Source organism: Pithys albifrons, chromosome 24 (genome assembly GCF_047495875.1).
Source record: "Pithys albifrons albifrons isolate INPA30051 chromosome 24, PitAlb_v1, whole genome shotgun sequence".
Taxonomy (NCBI): Eukaryota; Metazoa; Chordata; class Aves; order Passeriformes; family Thamnophilidae; genus Pithys; species Pithys albifrons.
In genome coordinates this window covers 3755498-3777034 of record NC_092481.1, presented here as the reverse complement: position 1 = coordinate 3777034, position 21537 = coordinate 3755498, and the positions used below count along the sequence as shown (strand labels likewise).

Below are 21537 nucleotides of genomic sequence, written 5' to 3'. Positions count from 1 at the left end.
CTCCTCCCACATCCTTAATCCAGCCCTGATTCCTCCTCCTCCAGCCCCACCACCCCCTCTCCTCCCCTCCCACACTCACTTCCTGATCTCCCTTTCACCCTGACCTGGCTCAGCCCTGTCACTCTCCTCCTTTTCACCCTTCCCTCACCCAGCTCAGCCCCTTCCCAGAATCCCAGAAAAGTCCTCTGGTCCCACCGAGTCTGCCCTGTGACCAACACCCCCCGTCAGCCAGAGCAGAGCACGGAGTGCCACGTCCAGCCTTGCCTTAAACCCCTCCAGGGAGGGGCCCTTGGCCCTGGCCCAGCCCAGCCCTTTCCCATGGCCCCGGCTTAGCTCAGTTCCTCCTCCCAGCTCGGCCCAGCCCAGCTCAGTCCCTTCCCCTGACCCAGCCCCACTTGGACTGGCCCTGACTCTGCTCAGCCCCTTCTCCCAGCTCAGCCCAGCCCAGCTTAATCCTGCAGTTCTGGCTTAGCTCAGGTCTTTCTCCCAGCTCAGCCTCTTCTCCTGGCCCAGCTACACTTGACTCAGCCCAGCCCAGTCCAGTCCAGCCCCTTCCAAATGCCCAGCTCAGCTCAGCCTCTTCCCCTGGCCCAGTTAAGCCCAGCCCTGTCCCACAGCCCAGTCTGGCCTAGTTAAGATCAGCCCTGTCCCCCAGTTAAACCCAACCCTGTCCCACAGCCCAGTCCGGCCCAGTTATGCCCAGCCCTGTCCTGCAGCCCAGCCCCGCCTCACCCAGCTAAGCTCAGCCCAGCCCTATCCCACAGCCCAGTGTGGCCCAGTTAGGCCCAGCCCTGTCCCACAGCCCAGTGTGGCCCAGTTAAGCCCAGCCCTGTCCCAACAGCCCAGTTAAGCCCAGTTTGGAACAGTTAAGCCCCGCCCTGTCCCACAGCCCAGTTAAGCCCAGTTAAGTCCACTCCGGCCCGGCCCGGCCCAGCCCTGTCCCACAGCCCAGCTAAGCCCAGTTTGGCCCAGTTAAGCCCAGCCCTGTCACACAGCCCAGCTAAGCCCAGTTTGGCCCAGTTAAGTCCACTCCGGCCCGGCCCGGCCCAGCCCTGTCCCACAGCCCAGCTAAGCCCAGTTTGGCCCAGTTAAGCCCAGCCCGGCCCTGCTCATTCCCGGCTGCACTTCCGGGTTCTCCCCACCCTTCCCCTCCCCTCATGCAATCTCGCGAGACCTCCCCCTGCGCGCGCCGCGTCACGCGGGGCCGGGCGTTGCATCACCGCGAGAGGGCCCCACATCCCATCCCCGTCCCGCCCCTTCGCCGTGAGTGACAGCGCTCTGCACCAATGAGAAGCGGAAGAGCCGTGAGTGACGCGCGCGTAGCCAATGGGTGGCGCGCGGGGGCGGGGCGGCGCGGCGGGGCGGGCCGGGGCGCGCCTGTCAGCGGGGCGGCGGCATGGCGGCGCTGTACGCCTGCACCAAGTGCCACCAGCGCTTCCCCTTCGAGGCGCTCAGCCAGGGACAGCAGCTCTGCAAGGTCCGCCACGGCGGCTGGCACGGGGCGGGGGGCGAGGGGAGCGCTGGGGAGGGAAAGGAGGGGGGTTTGAGGGGACTGAGGGGCTGTGAGGGGTCTTGGGGGGCACGGGCTGTGATGGGGCTGTGAGGGGGTTTGAGGGGACTGAGGGAGCCTGAGGGGCAGGTCTGAGGGAGGGAGTTGGAGGGGGACAGTTTATGAGGGGGCTGATGGGAGGGAAGTGGCGAGGGCAGTTTTTGAGGGAATTGTGGGGGGTGGTCGGTGAGGGGGTTTGAGGGGACTGAGGGAGCTTCGGGGGGGCAGTTTTGAGGGGGAATTTATGAGGGAATTGGGGAGGAGACTCTGAGGGGATTTGAGGGGACTGAGGGAGCTCAGGGACAATGTTTGAGATGGTCTCTGAGGGGGTTGGTGAGGGTGGTTTGTCGTGGAATTGGGGGCTGGTCTGTGAGGGGGTTTGGGGGGGGGCTGTTCATGAGGGAGCTGAGGGGGGTGGGCTGTGAGGGAATTTGGAGGGGGTGATCTGTGAGAAAGCTTGGGGGGATCTGTGAGGGAATTTGGGAAGGGTCTGACGGGTGTTTACCCCTGGAGCACTGTTTGTCAGGGAGGGCAGGCAGGGGCTGTTTTTAGGAGGTCTGGGGGCTCTCAGAGGGACGGAGGGTAATTGAGGGGCTGTTTGTGGGCAGACACTGGGGGTATCTGGGGGCTTGGGGTGGTTTTCTGTGGTCTGTGGGCGCAGGGTGGGCAGTGACAGGGGGTGGTGAGGAGCATTTGTGAGGTTTGGAGGGGCTGGAGCACAGTCTGAGTGGGGAAGAACAAGGTCAGGGATGAGGTAGGGCAGGAACTGGAGTAATCTGGGATTTCTGGAGCAAAGGAGTGAGCCTGGGAGAGCTGGGGTGAGAGGAGAGCAGGACTGGAGGCACGGGAAGCTGAGCTGTCAGTAACAGAGACAAGACTGTGTGTTCTGCCCTGAGAGCAGAGGCCACCCCATGACCCTGCTCTGGTCCTGGCTCACCTGTGACACATCCCTGTCACCTTCCTTGTCCCTCAGAGTGACTGTGCAGGCGGGATGTGTTTGGGAGTGGAGGGCAGAGGGAGGTGTGGGCTTTGGGGACCGGCCGTGTGGGAGCAGCACTGCCCCTCCCTGAACACTCGTGTCGTTGCAGGAGTGCCGGATTGCTCACCCCATTGTTAAATGCACTTACTGCAGGACTGAATTCCAGCAGGAAAGGTAAATGTCCCCTGTTTCCTGTGGGACAGACACACCTGGGTGACTGTAAAGCTTCCACACCTGCACTCACTGAGCCTTCATTGTTGCTGTGTGAGACCTGAGGGACCTTTGGCCCCTTCAAAGGTCTGCTGGGCGAGTCCCAGTGTCTGCAGTGCCCGTGGGTGGCACCTTTTGCTTGGGTTTTACTTTTGGTCAGTGCTCAGATGCATCTTCAGTGAAGGATCCAGGTGCATCACCCCATGAGTTTTCCTCTTTAGTATCCACCATTTCTTTCCCACTGTGTTTCTTTTAGCTGGGCTTTTGGCTTTCTGTATTTTAACAAGTCAGAAGGAGGGTTGGTGAACCCAGAACCACATGTGGGGTGTCCCTTCCTGTGTTTGTTGGACAAATACACTTCTATCCTCATCCTCCAGGACAGAGCCCAGCCCAGTGCTGAATCACTCCTGCTCCCAATTAGTCAGTGATCAAATGTTGTGTTTGTAAGGACAAAAACCTGGTGTCATCTGGGCATCCCTTGATTAAAAGACACCTCTTAGTAATGCCAATTTTTGGCAATTTGTCCTCAGCCAGATGGGGTTGAAAAATTTTGATATCTGAGTCCCAGAGATGGAGCTGGGGAGGATCCTGGGATCCTAACCAAGGATCCTGACCACAGAGGGTTCATTTTCTGTGGGGAAGTGTCAATGGAATGATCTGTCTGTTGTTTGTTTAACAGCAAAACCAACACAATATGCAAGAAGTGTGCTCAGAACGTGAAGCTCTACGGCACAGTAAGTGATTCATGAGCCTCTTCCCCTTTCATCTCTCTTGTCTTTATCCTGCTGGAACCCCAGAGCAGTTTATGGACTGGCTCTGCTGTAAGAGCACGACTGATCAATAGCACAGGTCACTCAACTGTGAAGCTTTGACTTTTCTTCTCCTTTTAGCACAGAAAAAGGAGCAGCTTTGCATCATTTGAGGCCAGGAAATGATCTGTTCGATACCCAGCAGAAAGAAGACTGGGCTTACACAGACTGAAATTGCTGCAGGAAGCAGTGATAAATCTTTATTTCCTGCTTGTCTGGAGTCTGAAATAGAGATTTTGATTAGCTCTGTTTGGGTATTAGACATTTTTCCAAAGATTTCACACCACTTGAATGGTCTGGGTGCCATGGATAGACACACTCAGTGGAGACCAGGGGCCCACATGGAGTTATGTCTGCTGGGAAGAAATAAAAGTTTGAATTATGGGCAGAAGGGGAAGGAGCAAGGTAACAATTTATTTAGAAGGCACTGCTGTATCAGTTGTTCTTGTTTCTTGTAGCCAAAGCCCTGCCAGTATTGCAACATCATAGCAGCGTTTATTGGGAACAAGTGCCAGCGCTGCACCAACTCGGAGAAGAAGTACGGCCCCCCTCACTCGTGTGAGCAGTGCAAGCAGCAGTGTGCCTTCGACAGGAAGGACGACAGGAAGAAGGTCAGTGGTGCTGCAAAAGGAGGCTGGGAAGGTGGAAGGGCCGATCACAGTCACCCTCTGTCTGTCTCTTTCACAGCTTCTCCAGCATTTCTGGGCAAAGGGGAATGGCTTCCCACTCCCTGAGGGCAGGTTTAGGTTGGATATTAGGAAGAAAGTCTTTACTTGAGGAGGAAACTCTTCCCTGTGAGGGTGGGCAGGCCCTGGCACAGGTGCCCAGAGAAGCTGTGGCTGCTCCAGCCCTGGGAGTGTCCAAGGCCAGGTTGGAGCAACCTGTGCTAATGGAAGATGTCCCAGGGTGAAATGAGATCAGCTTTCAGGCCCCTTCCAGCCCAGACAATTCCATGATTCCAGAAGGAGGTGTCCCTTGGTTATGGAGTGCTTTTCTGGAGCTGAGCTTTGCTGTGTTTTAGAGCTGTTTAATTTTTGAGCCATTCTGCTCCTCTGCTGAGAAAGGTCCTGCTGAGTTTGTCCCAAGGGGTGGCACAGGAGCAGAGGCCTCTGAGGGAAATGTGAGGAGCTGCTCAGGGAGAGGGATGGGGAATGCTGTTTGTGCCATAGCCTGAGGAGCTGCAAGTGTCATAACCCATTCCATGGCTTAACCAACCTAAGGCTCTGTAGGAGGTGTGTATTCCTGAGGTGTGTATTCCCGAGGCTGCTTCCTGCAGACTGTAAACATGTCCTGCTTTAGGATGCTGCACTGATAATCCCTGTCCTGCTGAGCCTCTTGGGCACAGACCTTTGCTGGTTGGTCTCCATCCAGAGGATCCTCTTTGACTCCCTGCTTGTTCATACATGATCTTAACCCTGAAGGTGCTTCTTGTCTTTTCTATATTTGCTTTGTGGGCAGGAAAAAACACCAAACCTTCTTTCTGTTTGCCCTTGCAGGTGGATGGGAAGCTGCTGTGCTGGTTGTGCACCTTGTCCTACAAGCGGGTCCTGCAGAAGACCAAAGAGCAGTGCAAACACCTGAGCAGCTCCTCCCGGGCCAGCCTGCAGGAGAAGGAGCAGTTCAGCAGGCTCAGCAGTGGCAGCCACTACAACAGGTAACCCTGGGGAGGGCTTTGGGCACTGTCTGAGTGCAGGAGGGTCTGGCTAAGCCAGGCTTTGCTTGTTGGCAAACCTCTCTTTGCTGCAGGCTTGTGCTCCTTTGTGAGCCAGCTTACTGAACTTGGGCACAATGAAAGCAAAGTTGCATTTGTAAAATTAATGATTCAAATGCAGATTTTAAGCAGGAGTTCTTCACCCACGTGCTGCTCTGCCTGACTCATTGTTTTCTGTTTATTTTTAGTCCCCAGCGACTCTTCAAGGAATGAATTTTTTATCATTCTTTCTTGCACTGGGAAATATTGTTTTAATAGGATCAAAGTGGGTGGGAATATTTATCTGCCTCCCTGTCTTAGACTGAAAGTCATTCAGGTTCTGACATACAACTTCCTCCTTTTTTCTAGCCAGAAAACCTTATCCACCTCTTCCATTCAGAATGAAATCCCAAAGAAGAAAGCCAAGTTTGATGCCATATCTGCCAATGGTGACAGGTGAGCCTGTTACATGGGGAAATTGTGGGTGGGAGGGTTTGTTTGCTGAGTTTATCTAAGACAGAGTTGTGTGTGAATAGCAGGAAACTCTTATGCCAGAGCAGGGACCTTGGGCCTTGGGCCCTCGAGGGGCTGCACTAGAACCTGGCAGGCCAGTGTTGCCTGGCACTTAGACACAGGTTTGAAGAGGAGAAGAACACTGAGCACCTGTAGCTGGTAGAACAGAAACTGCTTGTTGGCTGAGCTCCCCAAAAGTCAGGAAACTGCAGCCAGACCAGCTTCATCCCCTCTCTGCAGTCACGAGGAGAGGGGGGCTGGTGAGGTCTGCAGTTTTTGTGCTTTTGGGGGCTGTCAGGCTGGTCTGCAGGGAGACCCTCAGAGGACAGGAGAGGATCCAGACCCACCTCCCATGTTCCCTCCTGATTTTCGGGGAGGGACAAGCTACCAAACAGCTCTGCTTGAAAGGTTGTGGACTCTCCATCCCTGGAGATGTTCAAGGGCAGGTTGGACAGGGCTTGGAGCAGCCTGGGCTGGTGGAAGGTGTCCCTGCCCATGTCAGGGGCTGGAATGAGCTGAGCTTTGAGGTTCCTTCCAGCCCAAACCATTCTGTGGCTCTGTGAGAGCATCCAGCCCCATTCTGCTGTCACACTTTGTGCTGGGTCACGTTGCCACCAGCTGCCTGTGCAGCAGAATGGGAGTCACTAGCAGGAACAGGAGATTGAGGTGGATTTGTGTTTTTGTGGTCTTGTACATGCATATTTTCATTCCTGCCTTTCCTCTCTGATTCTCAGCGTTCCTTCCTCTCCCGAGATGCTTTGCCCCCTTATCCAGAGGGCCCCGTCCACGTTGGCGCAGGGGGCTGCTTCCCAGCAGGCTCTCGGGGCCCACCATTGTCCTGTTGCTCAAGGCACTGACATCCTGAAGTGAGATCGATCACCTGTTGTTTTCTCCCCTCCCTCCCTGGGAACTGCCTCACACACGGGAACTCTCCCTCTCTGTGGATCACTTTCTAAACAGCAGGGATTTGGGAGCACTGTAGTTAGTGCCAAAGGGTCTGGGAAAGCCACTGGGGATTAATGAATCACCACCTGCCTGGAATGTCTCTGAGCTCACAGATCGAATCTCTGCTATAGATGCTGTTGACACCTCAGTGTTGATGTCTGATGTGCTCCCATGGGAGATGCCCCATCCCTAGAAGTGTCCAAGGACAGCTTGGATGGGGTTTGGAGCAACCTGGGGTGGTGGAAGGTGTCCCTGCCCTTGGCAGGGGGTGGAATGAAATGATTTTTAATGTCCCTTCCAACCCAAACCATTCTGGGATTCTATAAAATACAACTCCAATAATTTTACAGGGCAGTGCTTCCCACAGAGTGGCCTTCAAGACCATTTATCACCTAAACAGTGTTATGAGTAAAAAGTTGAAAAAAAATAAGGATTAAATGTAGCTTGGGAGCACAGAGTGGTCAGAATTCATCTGCCTTCAGTGCTGGTGGAGCCAGAGGAGACACTGGACACGGGTCCCTGGTGGAAGTGGGGCAGCCCATCAGTCCTGGTGCAGCTTTCCCTCTAGAGAGGCTGTAGAACAGCACCAAGTGTTTTTATCTCCTCATTAAATACTGTGCTGAGTTCTGACAACTCACTGTAACAGCTCTGCTGGCTTAAAAATACCCCAAACCCAAAATGTCCTGTGCTCTGGGGTTGCTCAGCCATTCCTTTAGAAAACAGGAGCATGGATTGGAGCAATCAAGTGCCTTCCTTTTGCTCTCATGTCAGATGTTGTCAGTCTGGCTCCTGCCAAGGCTGTGGGCCTTGCTACAGACTTTTTTTGATGAATCCCAGTAACAAACTGAGGGTAAATTTAGCAACTAAAGAGCTCCAGCAACGTGCTGCAGAACAGGCAAGCTGCAGCTGCCTTAAATAGACACATGTGTCTTCAGTGCAGTAATAATGGGGGTTCATTAAATGGGGTTTTTTTGTGAGGATAAACCCCCAAACCTTTCCCTTTTACACTACTCTCTGTAAGATTGTCCTCGCCAGGGTCAGTCTGGAGTCTGGGTCTCAGCCCAGGAGTGGAGTTGGGCTCTGCTGCAGCACAAGGGTGTTTGCAGCAGCACAGTCAGGGGTGGGGTGACACAACCAGCACCTCCTCGCTGCTGAAACCGGCCCCAGCTTCCTGTGCAGTCTCACCTGGCTCCAGCCAAACCTGCTGCAGCCTCAGCTGAGTTCTTCGAGCTCAGTTCTTTGGCATCGCCTCCAACAGGGTCCAGCTTATCTTCAGTCCTTGCTCCTTTTTGGATTTCCTTTACTGATTTCTCTCTGTATGTGTTTGTGTACCTGTTTTGGGTGGCTGTTGCTCCCAATGGCTGTGACAGGACCATTCCCAACAGTCATTGAAAGGGGTGGTGTGGAGTGGTTTGTTCTGGGTGAGCTCTGGAAGGAGCAAACAGCCCTGGCCCTGCTGCACGGGGAGTAGTTTTCCCTCCCAGTGCTCTCAGCACGTCTTGCAGCAGGCCTGGCCTTCCTGTGCCCCTCAGCCCTGCTCGGCCCAGCACCCCGGCTGCCCCTCCAGCCTCTGGAGCTGTGCTGGCCCTGATTTGGGCAGAATTGGCGTCCCCATCCTCTTGTGGAAATGCTGCCTAAGTGCTTTTACACCGCAGACTCTGCAGAGGAACAGGCTGCGGTCCCTTCTCCTGTCACTGCAGACAAGGTGCTAAATTGGGCTTTTAACACCAGGCAGCGACAGCACTGCTGGCTGGGGGAGGGCAGCGGTGCCTGAGGATGCTCAGCAGCGAAGTTCGTTCGTAAAAGGGTTTCATTTGCATAAAAAAGGTTCTCATTTGCATAGAAACGTCCTGGCTTTAAAAAGCTTAAAGCTCTGGGACTTGGGCTGAGCTGCCCTTGCTTTTGGGGTGGTGGAGGAGTTGAAGGTCCAGATGTTGGTCCTTTGGCCTGGGTGGAGTTCTGTGTGTGAAGGATGGTTTCCATGGAATCCCAGAATGGTTTAGGTTGGAAGGGACATTAAAACCCATCTCATTCCCACCCGCTGCCATGGGCAGGGACACCTTCTACTATCCCAGGTTGCTCCAAGCCCCATCCAAGCTGTCCTTGGGCACTCCCAGGGATGGGGCAGCCACAGCTTCTCTGCCCAACCTGTGCCAGGGCCTGCCCACCCTCACAGGGAAGAATTTCTTCCCACAATCCCATCTATCCCTGTCCTCTGGCAGTGGGAAGCCATTCCCTGTGTCCTGTCCCTCCATCCCTCCTCCCCAGTCCCTCTCCAGCTCTCCTGAAGCCCCTTTAGGCACTGGAAGGGGCTCTCAGGTTTCCCTGGACCCTTCTCTTCTCCAGGTGAGCCCCCCAGCTCTCCCAGAGGGGCTCCAGCCCTGGAGCATCTCTGGGGCCTCCTCTGGACTCCTCCAGCAGCTCCACATCCTCCTGTGTTGGGCTCCCAGGGCTCAGGGCTGCATTCCAGGTGGTTTTTGATGCTGGTTCCATGCCTGCTCTGTGCCTCTTCATGCCAGCCTGACTTGAATAGCAAAATCTTCAGGCTTGGCATTTGCTTTGCCTAATTTCAGCCATTTAACAGGTGTGGAGTTTAAGGCAGTCAATTTGGTTTCTGTTCCAGTCAATAGAGAGAGGCAGGTGCCTTTGGAGCAGCTCCATTTTTGTCCTCTGTCTCTGCTGAAAACAACAGGAGCTCATCAATTCCCTTTGATTAGTGATGTGCATTTTAGGCTGTTCAACATGGAGAGCACATATCCCCCTGACCTATCCCAAGGGGCTGGGTTCCTGAGTTTATTTCTAGAGGAAATGGTTTTTATTTCTTTGTTTGGTTGTTTCAATTCTTGATCTGTTTGTGAAAGGAATGAAGTGACTTGTATTTGGCCGTTTTCCTTCCAATTTTGGAATCTCGGGCTGCCTCCTTAACACAGGGTTAAGGACAGAGGAACCTTCATTACTAACTTGTCAGCCTTTAAAAACTTACAGAAGAAGAGGGAATTAAACAACCTGCATCTTTAATTAGCACCTTGACATATTTGAGGGGGCATTTTGCAGCAACTGGACAGGAAAACACCTGCCTGCTGTTTATTTATATTTTATCCCCCCAGGGAAGAGATCCCTGGTAACTCCAAGCCCTCGTTCCCAACCAGTGGGTGCTCTGTGGAATGTTGGTGTCCCTCCTGTCCCTCCTCCCCACTGGGTGGCAGGGCTGGCTCTCACCTTCCCTGCTCCAGGAAGTGCTGGGCAGCAGGAGCTGCCAAGCTGGGAATTTTTCCTGCTGGAGCTGCTCAGGGAAATGGGAGCATCTCCCAGCACTCTTTGTCACCCCAGGGCATGGCAGGAGGGAAACGTGCCTGGGCAAAGGGATGGTGTGTCAAGGGATTGTTTTTAGCCAGAGGGAATCAGTGAGGAAACAGGTTTTTTTCTCTATGAAGCCTGGGTTTTTTTGATTTCTTTCTCTCCTCCCCAGCATATTTGCACTGAGTGGGAAATTAAAGCTGCTGTTGGTAACGTGCTTGCACACAGGAAGGTGCTGGAGCACCCACCATCATCCTGCACAGCCTGCACTTGGGGAGGCTACTCAGGAACAGTTTTAAAATGGATCCAGAATGCCCAGAGTGCTGCCACATCTCAGTGTGGGCTCTGCTGTCAGCACGTTTCAGCCGTGCCAGGCTCCTCCACCGCGGGCTGTCTCCTGCAGCCCTTCAGTCCCGAGTTTTCCTTTGCCAGGCTTTTCTCTCCCAGCGCCTCGGGCCATCCTCCGACTCTCAGATCTGGGAAGCTGCCTCTGCTCAGTTCCCCTCTGTAGATCCCCAGCACAGTGGGGGAAAGAGCCTTTCTCCTGCCACATCCTTGCTAACGAGTCCAATCAAAGCAGAGTGTGCTTTTAATTAGAACATGGATCATTTCCAGGCGCCAGAGGAGACCCCATGCGAGGTGAACAGTGGGTACTCTGCCTTGGTGGGGGACTGAGGGTGGAAACATCCTCGAGAGAGGCAGAATTTGGGGTTCAAACTGTTCCCTGCTGCTGCTTAGTGTTGACCTACTCTGGAGGCTTTTAAAAAACAGGCTCTGGGTGACCCTGACGATTTGTCTTTATTTGTCTGGTAGCAGCCAGACCTGAACTCATCTTCTAGGCGAGGCTTTGTTGTTCAGTTTGTATACAGCCATTTCAGGTGTGTGGCTGGGAGTGCACTGCCCTCTTCGAACCAGGAGATAAAGATCAGCCTTAGGGATGGAACAGAAGGCAGGGGAGAATCGGGTGAGCTCCCTGAGCCTGTGGCTGCCTGTTGTGGTATCTTGTGATCCAGAATATTCCTGCAGCACAGGACTGTGCGTGGCTGCCCAGGTCACTGCGTGTCTCCTAGGGAGGTCTGTGATTTAACAGTTTCCAGCTGGTTGCTTATGATTAGAGACCTGGTGGTGTACAGGTGATGTGCTCAGCTATTTCTCTGTCTTCCTGGAGAGTTTTTCCTGCTCTGAGGTAATGAAGCTTCTCCCTCAATTGCTCTATGGTGGCAGAACCAAAATACAAAGTCCAGCATGTTTTTTACCCCTTTTCCCTGCGGAGGACAGCGCTGACTTCAATTTAGTTGTTTCCCTTTGCTCTGTTTGTTGAACTTGGGCGTTATTTGTTTCTCTTTCATGTCCCCTCCTTGCCACAATGTTTGTTTACGTTCAATGGGGAGTTTTGTGGTGCATCCAAGGGCTGCCTGTGAGCAAAGGGAGTTCCAAAGGGATCATAAAGTTTCGGTATTTCTCTGATTGCTGCTTTCAACTCTTTGGTTTGAAAAAGGATCCTGAAGGATCTTGAAATGATTCCCATTCTCCTTCCAATGCATCCGTGGGAGTTTCCCTGCCTCAGTGAGAAGGAGGGTTGTGTTGAGAGCCTCTCCCTGTTCTTTGCTGCAGCTTTTCTCCAGACCTCGCCCTGGACTCGCCTGGCACCGACCACTTTGTCATCATTGCCCAGCTGAAGGAGGAAGTGGCTACTTTAAAAAAGATGCTGCACCAGAAGGATCAGATGATTTTGGAGAAAGAGAAGAAGGTACAGCCCTTGGCTGCTTCCCCCCAGCAGGCTGACATGTTCTTACACAGCCTGGCTTTTTATCTTGGAGTGAGCAACAGCATGTCTGGCTGTTTCCAGGCTGCCTCCTTTCCAAAGCGGCTCTCTGGACCCACCCAGGAGATCTCATTTCATAAAGGGTCATTTCCTGACCACTCTCTTGGAGACCTCTGTGTGTGGGCAAGCCTGGGAATGAGCACACTGCTCCTTGCAGTCCTGGCTCTGCCTGCTGCTCTGTGTAGCTCCTTGGCCCAGTCCCGCTCTGGTTGCACTCCCCAGCGTGGCTCTGACCTCAGCCAGCCTCACACACCTTCTGCAGAGGGGTTTTCTGTGGCAGGTGTGTCTCCTCCAGCTCACTTGCTCCTTCCTGGTTTCTCCACAGATCACGGAGCTCAAAGCCGACCTGCAGTACCAGGAATCGCAGATGAGGGCAAAGATGAACCAGATGGAGAAGACACACAAGGAGGTCATGGAGCAGTTACAGGTGACACATTTTTGGTTCAATTTGCTGAGCTGTACTTTGGGAGTGACTGAGGACACCGTGATCACAACACCCCGTGACCTCCTGCACACACAGCTCTGCTAACCCATCTCAGCCCTGTCCTACACCCTCTGCGCTGCCTGTCAAGCTCCTCCCCAGGTTTTCACTGCATCCCATTTACCAGAGTTTCTCTACTTAGGCTCACACTTAATGTGTTGTTAAGTGCCTTATTTGTGTCCCTTTATGGACTAGACAAAACCATCAGACTCTACTTATTGCCAAACTGAACCTGTGACTCCACCCTGCAGAACCTTTGTCAGACCCTGCACCTCTAAATCACCTCCTTGTTATTTGTATGACCAGGAATCAGAGAGAACAAAGGATCAATTGGCAGTTCCTTTAGCCCTGATCTCTCCAGTCCTGATAAAGAAGTCCCTGAGCTGGAGGGAACAGGGAGAGCAGGATTTTTGTTACCACCGTGAAGACACAGCAGATTATCAGCATGAATAGCCTGAGCCACCAAAAGGGATCAGGTCAAAGGGGAAGAAATCAGACACAAATGAACTTTGCACCCTTTAATTACTCTGGGCTTATAAAGATCTAAAGCCCCAACGATGAGCGATGGGAGGGGATGAGACAAAAGGCTTCTATTGCCCCTGAGGAAAGAGCCCCTCCTCCATCCACACACTTCGGGGAGGTTTCCCAGTGCAGGGCAGGTTGGGAGCCTCCAGCTGCCGTCAGGGTGCTGGTGCCTGGGAGAGCCCCTCCATACTGCACATCCTTCTGCCTGGCTGAGAGCTGGAATATCTGTGTGTGGTGTGGAGAGGGCTGGACGTGCCTCCTTCTCCCGGTTTGTGTGAGGGACTGGAGACAGGCCGAGCCTTGTCCCTGCCCTGTTACTGACCCAGTGTCACCCCAGAGCCATTCCCATCCCATAGTTTGGGTGGCCTGCACAGAGCAGTTTGTTTTCTCTACTCCAGTTTGGAATACACCGTTTTCCAGTGGCACTTTTTGGGTGCCCTGACAGCCTTGGGTGGGAGGTCAGGGGTAGGTGGGAGATGTGCCCTCTCCTCGCCCTGGTTTCCCAAGCCAGGGCACACGGCCTGCATGGGAACAGCATTCCCTGGAGCTCCAAGAGGATGTCTGCCCTGCAAGCTGTCTGACACCTTCCCACAGCCTTAAACTCGCTCAGTTGTGAGGAGAAAGGAGCATGAGCTCCAGGAGCAGGTGTGTCCCAACCTCTCCTTGTTGTGCTCAGCTCGGGCTGGGACTGCCCTGGACTCTGGTGTCTGAATGTTTTCCACTGGTATTGGCTGGGGCTCTGGAAACTTCCCTGTTTCCAGAACAGAAGCTCAAATCCTCTCTGTGTATTGTAGGTGCTTTGAGCTCTTCATATGGCTCATTTTTTGCACAGGCTTTTGGGTTTTAATATTTTATCTTTATCTTTTCCTGGTGGGCTGGGATGGGAGAGCCCCTTCCAGGTGGGTAGAGCTGAGCTCAGCATCTCCTCCCTTTTTCCACCTGTGTGCAGGATACCAGCAGCAATGCCAGGCAATTCTGGAATCCCAAGAGCTGATATGATCATGCCAGTAACACCCCTGTTCCCTGTTTCCAGGCCAAGAACAGAGAGCTCCTGAAACAAGCAGCTGCCCTGTCCAAGGGCAAAAAGCCGGAGAAGTCGGGAGCAATAACCTCCCCTTAAAGCCACCCCCCAGTCCGGGAGCTTTCCTCAGCATTAGCCAAGGAGTCTGGGAGACCCGCCGGATCCCTGGAAGCCAAAACCTCCGTGTTGTCACTATCCCACTGCCGTGGACTCCATGGGAATTCCTGCTGTGTGTTGCCTTCCGACAGCATGCTCGAGTGTGGCCGGTCTCGATCCACAGGGAGAGGTCCCAGCCTTCCTAAATCCCCCCTGAAGAACCGTTTTCTGGGAGAAATCTTTCCCCAGCCTGTTGCTACCACTGCCAGCCCTTTCCATGAGCAAACAGGAACCTGCTGCATTAGAGGCTCCTTGCTGGTTCCCAGCCTGCTGCTTGGAGGGAATTGCTGTGGCCAGTTGTTCCACAGATAAAACACCACGAGCTGTGTGTGGTGGGAGCTGGAATTTTTTTTCTTTTTTTTTCCCCTTGAACTGTTCCCTCTTCAAAAGGGAGCCGAGAACTCACCAGCCCAACAGATGTTCCTGGAAGGTTGTGCCACTGCTGACAACGGTTGATCCAGTTTTTTGAAGATGCTTCCAAAATGGAGGCTGTGTATTTATCTTGGAAGATTTTTGTGGGTTTGTTTTCGGGTTGGTTTTTTTCCTTCTTTTCTCTGTCAACTTGGCAAACCAAACTGCCTGGTTTTGTGTTTCCTTGTTTTTCTGATGAGAGCTTTTGGGTTGGGAGCCAGAGTGGAGTGAGACAGCCCCAAACCCATCCGAAATTCCCCCCACCAGTGCCCTGGTTACGTGGTGCCCTTTGGGGCTTCCATGACTTCTGCAGCTTGGTGTGATCCCTCTTTTCCCCCTTCCAGATGCAGGAGCCAGGTTGGCTCCAGGAAAGCACTTACTCAGGCAGCCACCCGAGCCAGGGAGTGTTTTTTGGGGGCTCTCCAGGGATTTTTCTCACTGCTGCTTCCAAACCAGCAGGATCAAAGGGCTATGAGAGTTCCCTGTACCAGGGATGTGCTGCCCCGACCAGCACGGCCACCACTGACCCTTCCAGCCGGGGTGGGGCCCCCCAGGCACCGCTTCTGGTGGATAAATGGCACTTGGAGGGGAAACTCCCGGCTGGCGGGAGCTCCTTGGCATCCCAAACTCCCGTCAGGGGGTGGAGAAACATCTCAGGGCTTGGAGACCCCCAAGCAGGGACTGAAGGCAGGTAAGAGAACTCATCCTTTTGCTGCAGGGCGGCTGCTCCGTCAGGGCTTTGGTGAAGCTTTTCACTTGAGATTGTGGTTAATTTTTTCATCCTTTTGGTTGGTTTTTTTTTAATTATTTGTTGCTAAAGTTGGTTTTACTCAAAGGCACTTTTTTGGGATGATGTTGGCTTCTGGCACAGAAGGAGCACGTTTTCATTGGACACTGCCATGTAGTTTTTGATTCTTTATTTTTTGGTTTTTCTACAAGACTTCTGACATGAAAACAAACCCAGAAGTTGTTACACTTTGCCAAGAGTGTGACAGCAGGAAAAACTCACCCAATTTTATACTTTTTAGAAAATGATGTGCATTGGTGGGACTTTTTTCTAACGGGGGGGTGGGGAGGGGCTTTGCTTTTTTTGCTTCCCTCAAGACATAGGAATAAAACGAGGGAGAAGGGCCCTGTAAATACTGTTCCCTTGGGGTTTTTAATCGTGAGAAATCGCTCCTGCCGTGGCGTAGCTGATTTGTAGCACCAACATCGTTTCTTTGTATGTTTGTAATAACCAGATTTTCAAGGGACTCTTGGATTTGTACAAAGGACACCTGTAAAAGTGGTTTAAAAAAATTCCTCCTCCGTGGCTGGTGATTTCTGTTTGCTTTAAAAAAAAGGACAAAAAACCCCAAACCAAACAACCAAAGCACCTTTGCCTGCTTGGGGCTGATTTATCTCCTGCTCCAGAGTTACAGGAAGGAGTCGGCATTTTCCCATTGTTTGCTTTGCTCCTACTTTTCTTTCTATCTTTAAATCCTCCCATCAAGCCTGTTGCTAAGGAGCCTCGTTACTTGGTTACATCCAGCTTCCCAGGACCCATCCAGCTGTATCCAAGATTTATTCCCTATTTTCCTCCCCAAACACACAAAGGCAGAGCAGGGAAACAATACGGTCTTGGTAGGAAAAACAAAACATGAGGATAAGAGAGTTGTTTCTTTTAAGACATGGATGGAAATGAGGTGAGTGAACCTTGTTTGTTGTCTCCAAAGTCTTTCCCTCAGCCATAAATCTGGGGGGGAAATGGATATTTTTGGGTTGGTTTTTTTTAAGCTTATAATTTTCCACCAGAAATTTGGTAGTGCAAAAACTCCCCCGAGATTTCCACTGGGAAATGCCCCTGTCCTTGTGGGGCAGTTCAGCATTTCCATCGAATCAGGGAATATCCTGAGTTGGAAGGGACCCACAAGGCTCATTTTGTGCTTTCCTTGTGCTGTGGGTGCAGATCTTGGGAAGAGGAGCAGCATTCCAGGCCAAGGAGCTGCCCTGGCCTTGGATGTCTGTTCCCAGGGTGGGAAAAGGCAAATCTTGGCTCTGTTGCAAACACCTTCAGCTCAAAATACACTTTCTGTGTGATTTCTTTCAAAGCCTGGAGCTGCACATGGAAAAGAGCCATTTTCTGGGAAACATTAATTGTGACAAATGCCCAAACTGAGAGTTGAATGCAGTGAAGAAAAGTAGTTTCTATGAAATCTTCCTCATCGTGTTACTCTTCCAGTCTCTGTGTTACTCCTCCAGTTTCTTTGGCATCTCCTGCCAGAGGCTGATGGTGAGCACAGGGCAGGGCTCTCATCCCGGGTTTCACAGAATCATGGAATGGTTTGGGTGGGAAGGGACCTGAAACCCCATCCAGTCCCACCCCCTGCCCATGGACACCTCCCACCAGCCCAGGTTGCTCCAACCTGGCCTTGGACACCCCCAGGGATGGGGCAGCCACAGCTTCTCTGCCCAACCTGTGCCAGGGCCTGCCCACCCTCACAGGGAACAATTCCTTCCCAATATCCATCTAAATCCTCTTTAATTCAAACCCATTCCCCCTTGTCCCATCACTACCTGCCCAGAGGCTGCTGGGGATATCCATGGAGAGGGTGATCCTGGCACCTCTTCCCAGCTCCTTATCTGTGCTGAGCACACACCTGGAACCAGCCCAAGTGTCCTTCTTTCCAGCAGGCCAGGACAGAGCTGGGAGGTGCTCTTCCCAAGCCTGGGCTCTGATTTGGGATCCTCACTCTCCTGTGTTTCCCAGAGCCTGTTCCATCTCTCCCCCACCCCAGCAGAGCTGTGGGGAGGATTCCAAAGGGATTGCAGGCGATTCCAGCATTTCCCAGCCAGGCCTTGGCTAAGAAATGGCTGCTCCTGCCTCTGTCTGTGAGCACATTCCTTCTCTCCCTGCTTTATCCCCTGCTTCTAGAGCAGCTGGAGTGTTTGCAGAAGGATATATCCCTTTGTTCCAATTCATTTTGGGCTGTGGTTCCTTTATTTCAAAGCATTAGGAAAACAGGGCACACAAGTATTACAGACTGATCTCAGCTAGTGATGAAATCAAGGTCAAAAATGAGAATTCCTGGTTTTTGGTTGGTTTTTCCCCATTCTGAGTATAAAATCACAGAATCCTGGAATGGTTTGAGTTGGAAAGGACCTTAAAGCTCATCTGCCCCATGGGCTGGGGCACCTTCCACCAGACCAAGTTGCTCAAATTCCAGACTGATCTCAGCCACCTGCTAGTGATGAAATCGAAGTAAAAAATGAGAATTCCAGTTTTTGGTCATTGTTTTTCCCCATTCCACGAGCTGAGGTTTGACTGCCCCTCACCTGCTTCCAGCAGAAATCCCTCCTGAAGATCCAGAAGCTCCAAAAAGGTCTGCCCCAGGGAGCTGGAGGTGGTTGGGTTTTCAGGGCACAAGAAAAACCTCTTACAAAGCATTTCCTGAGCTCTGCCAACCAACAGGATTAGATTTTATTTTTTTAGGTAATTACTTGAATAAATGTCTCCTTTCCAAACTTGCAGGGCCCAGGGCAAGGATCTGGAACTTTAGTATGGAAATGAACATAAACTCTTTTTTTGCAGCCTGACAGCAGAACTGAACCCACAGCAGGATTGAACCTGCAGGAGAATTAAACCAATTTAACCAGCTGGTAATTACCCACAAACACTCTCCCTTCCATTCCTCCCCAATTCCTGGGTTTTCTGGCAGTGCTGGCTCAGGCAGCACGACCTGGGGGCAACAGGCTTCAAAATTGCCTTTAAAAAAACCAACACTGAGGATTTTCTAATCCTTTAAAGCTTTAGGGGCTTGTTTTTGGTGGCTGAGGCAGGAGAGGAGAGCACAAGGCTTGTTCCAGAGGTGAGGGAAGGGAGGAATTGGTGTTTTAGGGATGGGAAATGTTCAGTGTTGCTCCTGATCTCAGTAAGGGGGTACAGCTGGCACAGCCAGTGAGATCTACTCGTTTGTCATGGAGCTTTGCCCTTTTCCCATGAGATTTCCATGGAGAAAACTCAGCTGCCCTTTGTCTTCTGCCAAGTGAATCTCCAGAGGCCCAGGAGTCCAAAGGTGTTTTGGCTGTGACCCCTGTCCTTACCCATATCCCATCCCTGCTCCCAGAGCACGTGGGGGTAACAGCTCCCTCCAGCTGGTCCTCGTTCCCAGAGCAATGAGGATCACTCACCAGTACAAACCAGTACAAACCACTGGTTCTGATGTGTTTGTGCTGCCAGAGCCTCATCCATCTGCCTTCCCTACCTTGGGAATCACTGTCCCTGCGCAGCTCCAAACGGTGCAGCTGGGGAGGAAAAGGGGAAACAGCCTCAGGTTGTGCCAGGGAAGGTTTAGATTGGATATTAGGGAAAATTTCTCCGTGGGGAGAGGCTGCCCAGGGCAGGGGTGGAGTGCCCATCCCTGCAGGGGTTTAAAAGCCGTGTGGATGTGGCACTTGGGGACATGGGCTAGTGGTGGCCTTGGCAATGCTGGGGTTGATGCTCTTAAAGATCTTTTCCAACCTGAATGATCCTGTGATTCTAATTCCCTTCTCCACCTCACAAAAGCTCTGGGCCTCCTCCTTCCAGCCCCCCAAGCCCCGATGCCAGTGGGTTTTCCCACAGGAGGAGTGGGGTGACCAGTCACTGTGGCAGTCCAGCTCCTGATCTTTGGGCTGGAGCAGAGCACATCAGGAAAGGAAACACTGAAACATCATTCCAGGTCTTACCTGGATCTCCTTCAGAGTGTTCCCACATGGTCTGTGCTGCTTCCCTTTGTCCTGGGAGTCTGGGCTGCCCAAAAGTGCTGGCTGGTGGAAAAAGGCAGGAGTTGTCCCTAGCCAACCTTGCTCTGAGGTGACACACCTTGAGCAATCAGCCTTCCCTTCCTGTTTAGCTCTCCTGGAGCACCAGACTTGTCCAGTCAGCAGGATGATGACCAGGGCTCTGTCAAGCCCCAAATAATTACCTGCTGTGTGTGATTCCTGGGATTGGTGTTTCTGGAAACAGGGCCTTGGGTTTGTTCTCAAGGGAAATTTGCCTCTCCCCGGCCACCCTTTTTCCATGAATGTTGTGACAAGCCTGGCTGGGAATGAGCCAGTGTGGAAAACCCTCCTGCAGTTGTATTTCCTGGAGGAAGGAGCTCAAATCTGGACAACAGGAGAGACCTCAAGTGCCTTGGCTGATGAAAGGACTTGAGCTGGATTTGGTGTGTCCAGGGAAGGGAGCAGAGCTGGGAAGGGGTTGGAGCAGCAGGAGAGGCTGAGGGAGCTGGGGGAGCTCAGTCCGGAGAAAAGGAGGCTCAGTGGGGACCTTCTGTCTCTGCAATCCCTGCCAGGAGGGGGGACATGGGAGGGTTGGGCTCTGCTCCAGGGAACAGGGACAGGAGTGCTGACACTGCAGCTGACCTGCCTGGGATGGGCTGGGTGGGGATTCTGTGCTGCTCCAAACTGTGGAGTTCTGTGCCCCTCCTGCCCCTGCTCAGCACACAGGGATAAACATCCTCCTGGCACAGCCCTCCCTGTCTTCTGATGGGATATTTTTATATTAAATACTTGGCAGCATCTCCAGCTGGGTCACAGCCTGACACACACCCCTTAGCACCAGGGTCCCCAGGTCCATCTCAGCCTGTCCCACTTACAGCCAGAGGTTTTTGGGGAGCAGAAAGGGGGGAACACAGACAGCCCCTCCCTCTGCTTTGCTTACACCATGTTGCCTTCACTGCTGCAGAGGAAGAGATGGATTTTCCTCTCCAGGCTGGAGTGTTCAGCCAGAGCAAACAGAGCTGCGGCCTCAGGGGGAATCACAGAATCATCTGGAATGGTTTGGGTTGGAAGGGACCTGAAAGATCACCCAGTCCCACCCCTGCCATGGGCAGGGACACCTCCCACCAGTCCAGGGTGCTCCAAGCCCTGTCCAACCTGGCCTGGGACACTCCCAGGGATGGGGCAGCCACAGCTTCTCTGCAGCAGCACCTCAGTTTGTGCCCCGTGTCTGTGGCCAAAGGAGCTGGTGATGGAGCTGCCCTGGGGTCCCAGGGGCTGAAGCAGCCCCTCCAGCCCCAGAGCAGCACAGGGCTGGGTCCCCCTGAGAGCAGATGCACCAAAACACCCAAATTACACCTCTGAAATTACACAGGTGGAAAAAAAAAAGTAGCAGAAACGTCAAGGTGGCCAGAGCTGCCCAGACCCCACACCCTCAGTGCAAAACACCCTAAAAAAAACACCCTTGTGTTTGCAAAACACCCTAAAAATAGCGCCGGGAAGGGGACAAGGACGAGGAGCAGCGAGCAGGGACATCTGAAACTGGGATGTGCTCCCTCCCTGCAGGCGCTGGGGTGGCTGTGCTGCCCGTGGAGCCCTGACACGTTCCCTTTGTTGGCAGGAGCTCAGCCCGGAGCTGGAGGAGGCTGTTGCCAGGCAAATCCTGAGTTGTTTGTGCAGCAATTCCCGTTCGCTGGACTTTGCCATGTTGGGCTGTCAGGCAGCACCAGGTTGGTACCAGTGCTGTGTCTGGAGCAGCCTGTGCTTGGGGGGGTGGGTTTTTTCCTCCCTTTCACCTTTTTTCTTTCTTATTTTTCTTCTTTTCACCTTTTTTTTAATGAAGGCCAGGTTGGACAGGGCATGGAGCAAGCTGGGATAGTGGAAGGTGTCCCTGCCCATGGCAGGGTTTGGAATTAGCTGAGCTTTAAGATCCCTTCCAACACAAACCATTGTGGCATTTTGTGATTCTTTTACTGAGTTCGTTGTTTATCCAAAGGGACCAAAGCTGGTCTGAGACTTTGTAGAGACTGGGAGGGAAAAGCTGCTCCATTCTTGGGGCTCCTCTACGTGGGGCTAATCAAGCTATTCCATGGGAGACCCACAGGGAGCAGTGGGGTGGCTGCAGGGGGAACGTGGTGGTGGCTCATGGTCACACAGAGCCACGGGACAGGCTGTGTGTGCAGAGGTGGCATTTTGAGTGTTGTCTGTGCAGAGCCAGGAGCTGGATTTCATGACCCTGCTGGGTCCCTTCAGTTCAGGCTGTTTTGTGCCTCTATGACAGGGCAGCTCAGCGACTTTGGACACAGAATTCTGCCTATCAATGTGTGCAGGGTCCTCGTGTGCCATTTCAGAGAATCCTGGAATGGTTTGGGTTGGAAGGGACCTC

At 52.9% G+C, this 21537-nt stretch overlaps 1 protein-coding gene across 2 annotated transcripts; it reads left to right on the top strand.

The window, feature by feature from the left end:
- The first annotated feature begins 1375 nt into the window (after positions 1-1375).
- On the top strand, positions 1376-15810 carry FAM76A (family with sequence similarity 76 member A). 2 transcript variants are annotated; one of them, XM_071576593.1, is made up of 10 exons: positions 1376-1477; positions 2638-2702; positions 3418-3472; positions 4006-4158; positions 5044-5201; positions 5607-5693; positions 6485-6616; positions 11607-11742; positions 12143-12244; positions 13857-15810. In XM_071576593.1, the coding sequence occupies exons 1-10, from the start codon at positions 1397-1399 to the stop codon at positions 13941-13943; spliced, it is 1056 nt and encodes a 351-aa protein (XP_071432694.1). In that variant the 5' UTR covers positions 1376-1396; the 3' UTR covers positions 13944-15810. The 2 variants fall into 2 exon arrangements, with proteins under 2 accessions (XP_071432694.1, XP_071432695.1); XM_071576594.1 differs by lacking the exon at positions 6485-6616 and having other exon boundaries at positions 13857-15807.
- Positions 15811-21537: the final 5727 nt, after the last annotated feature.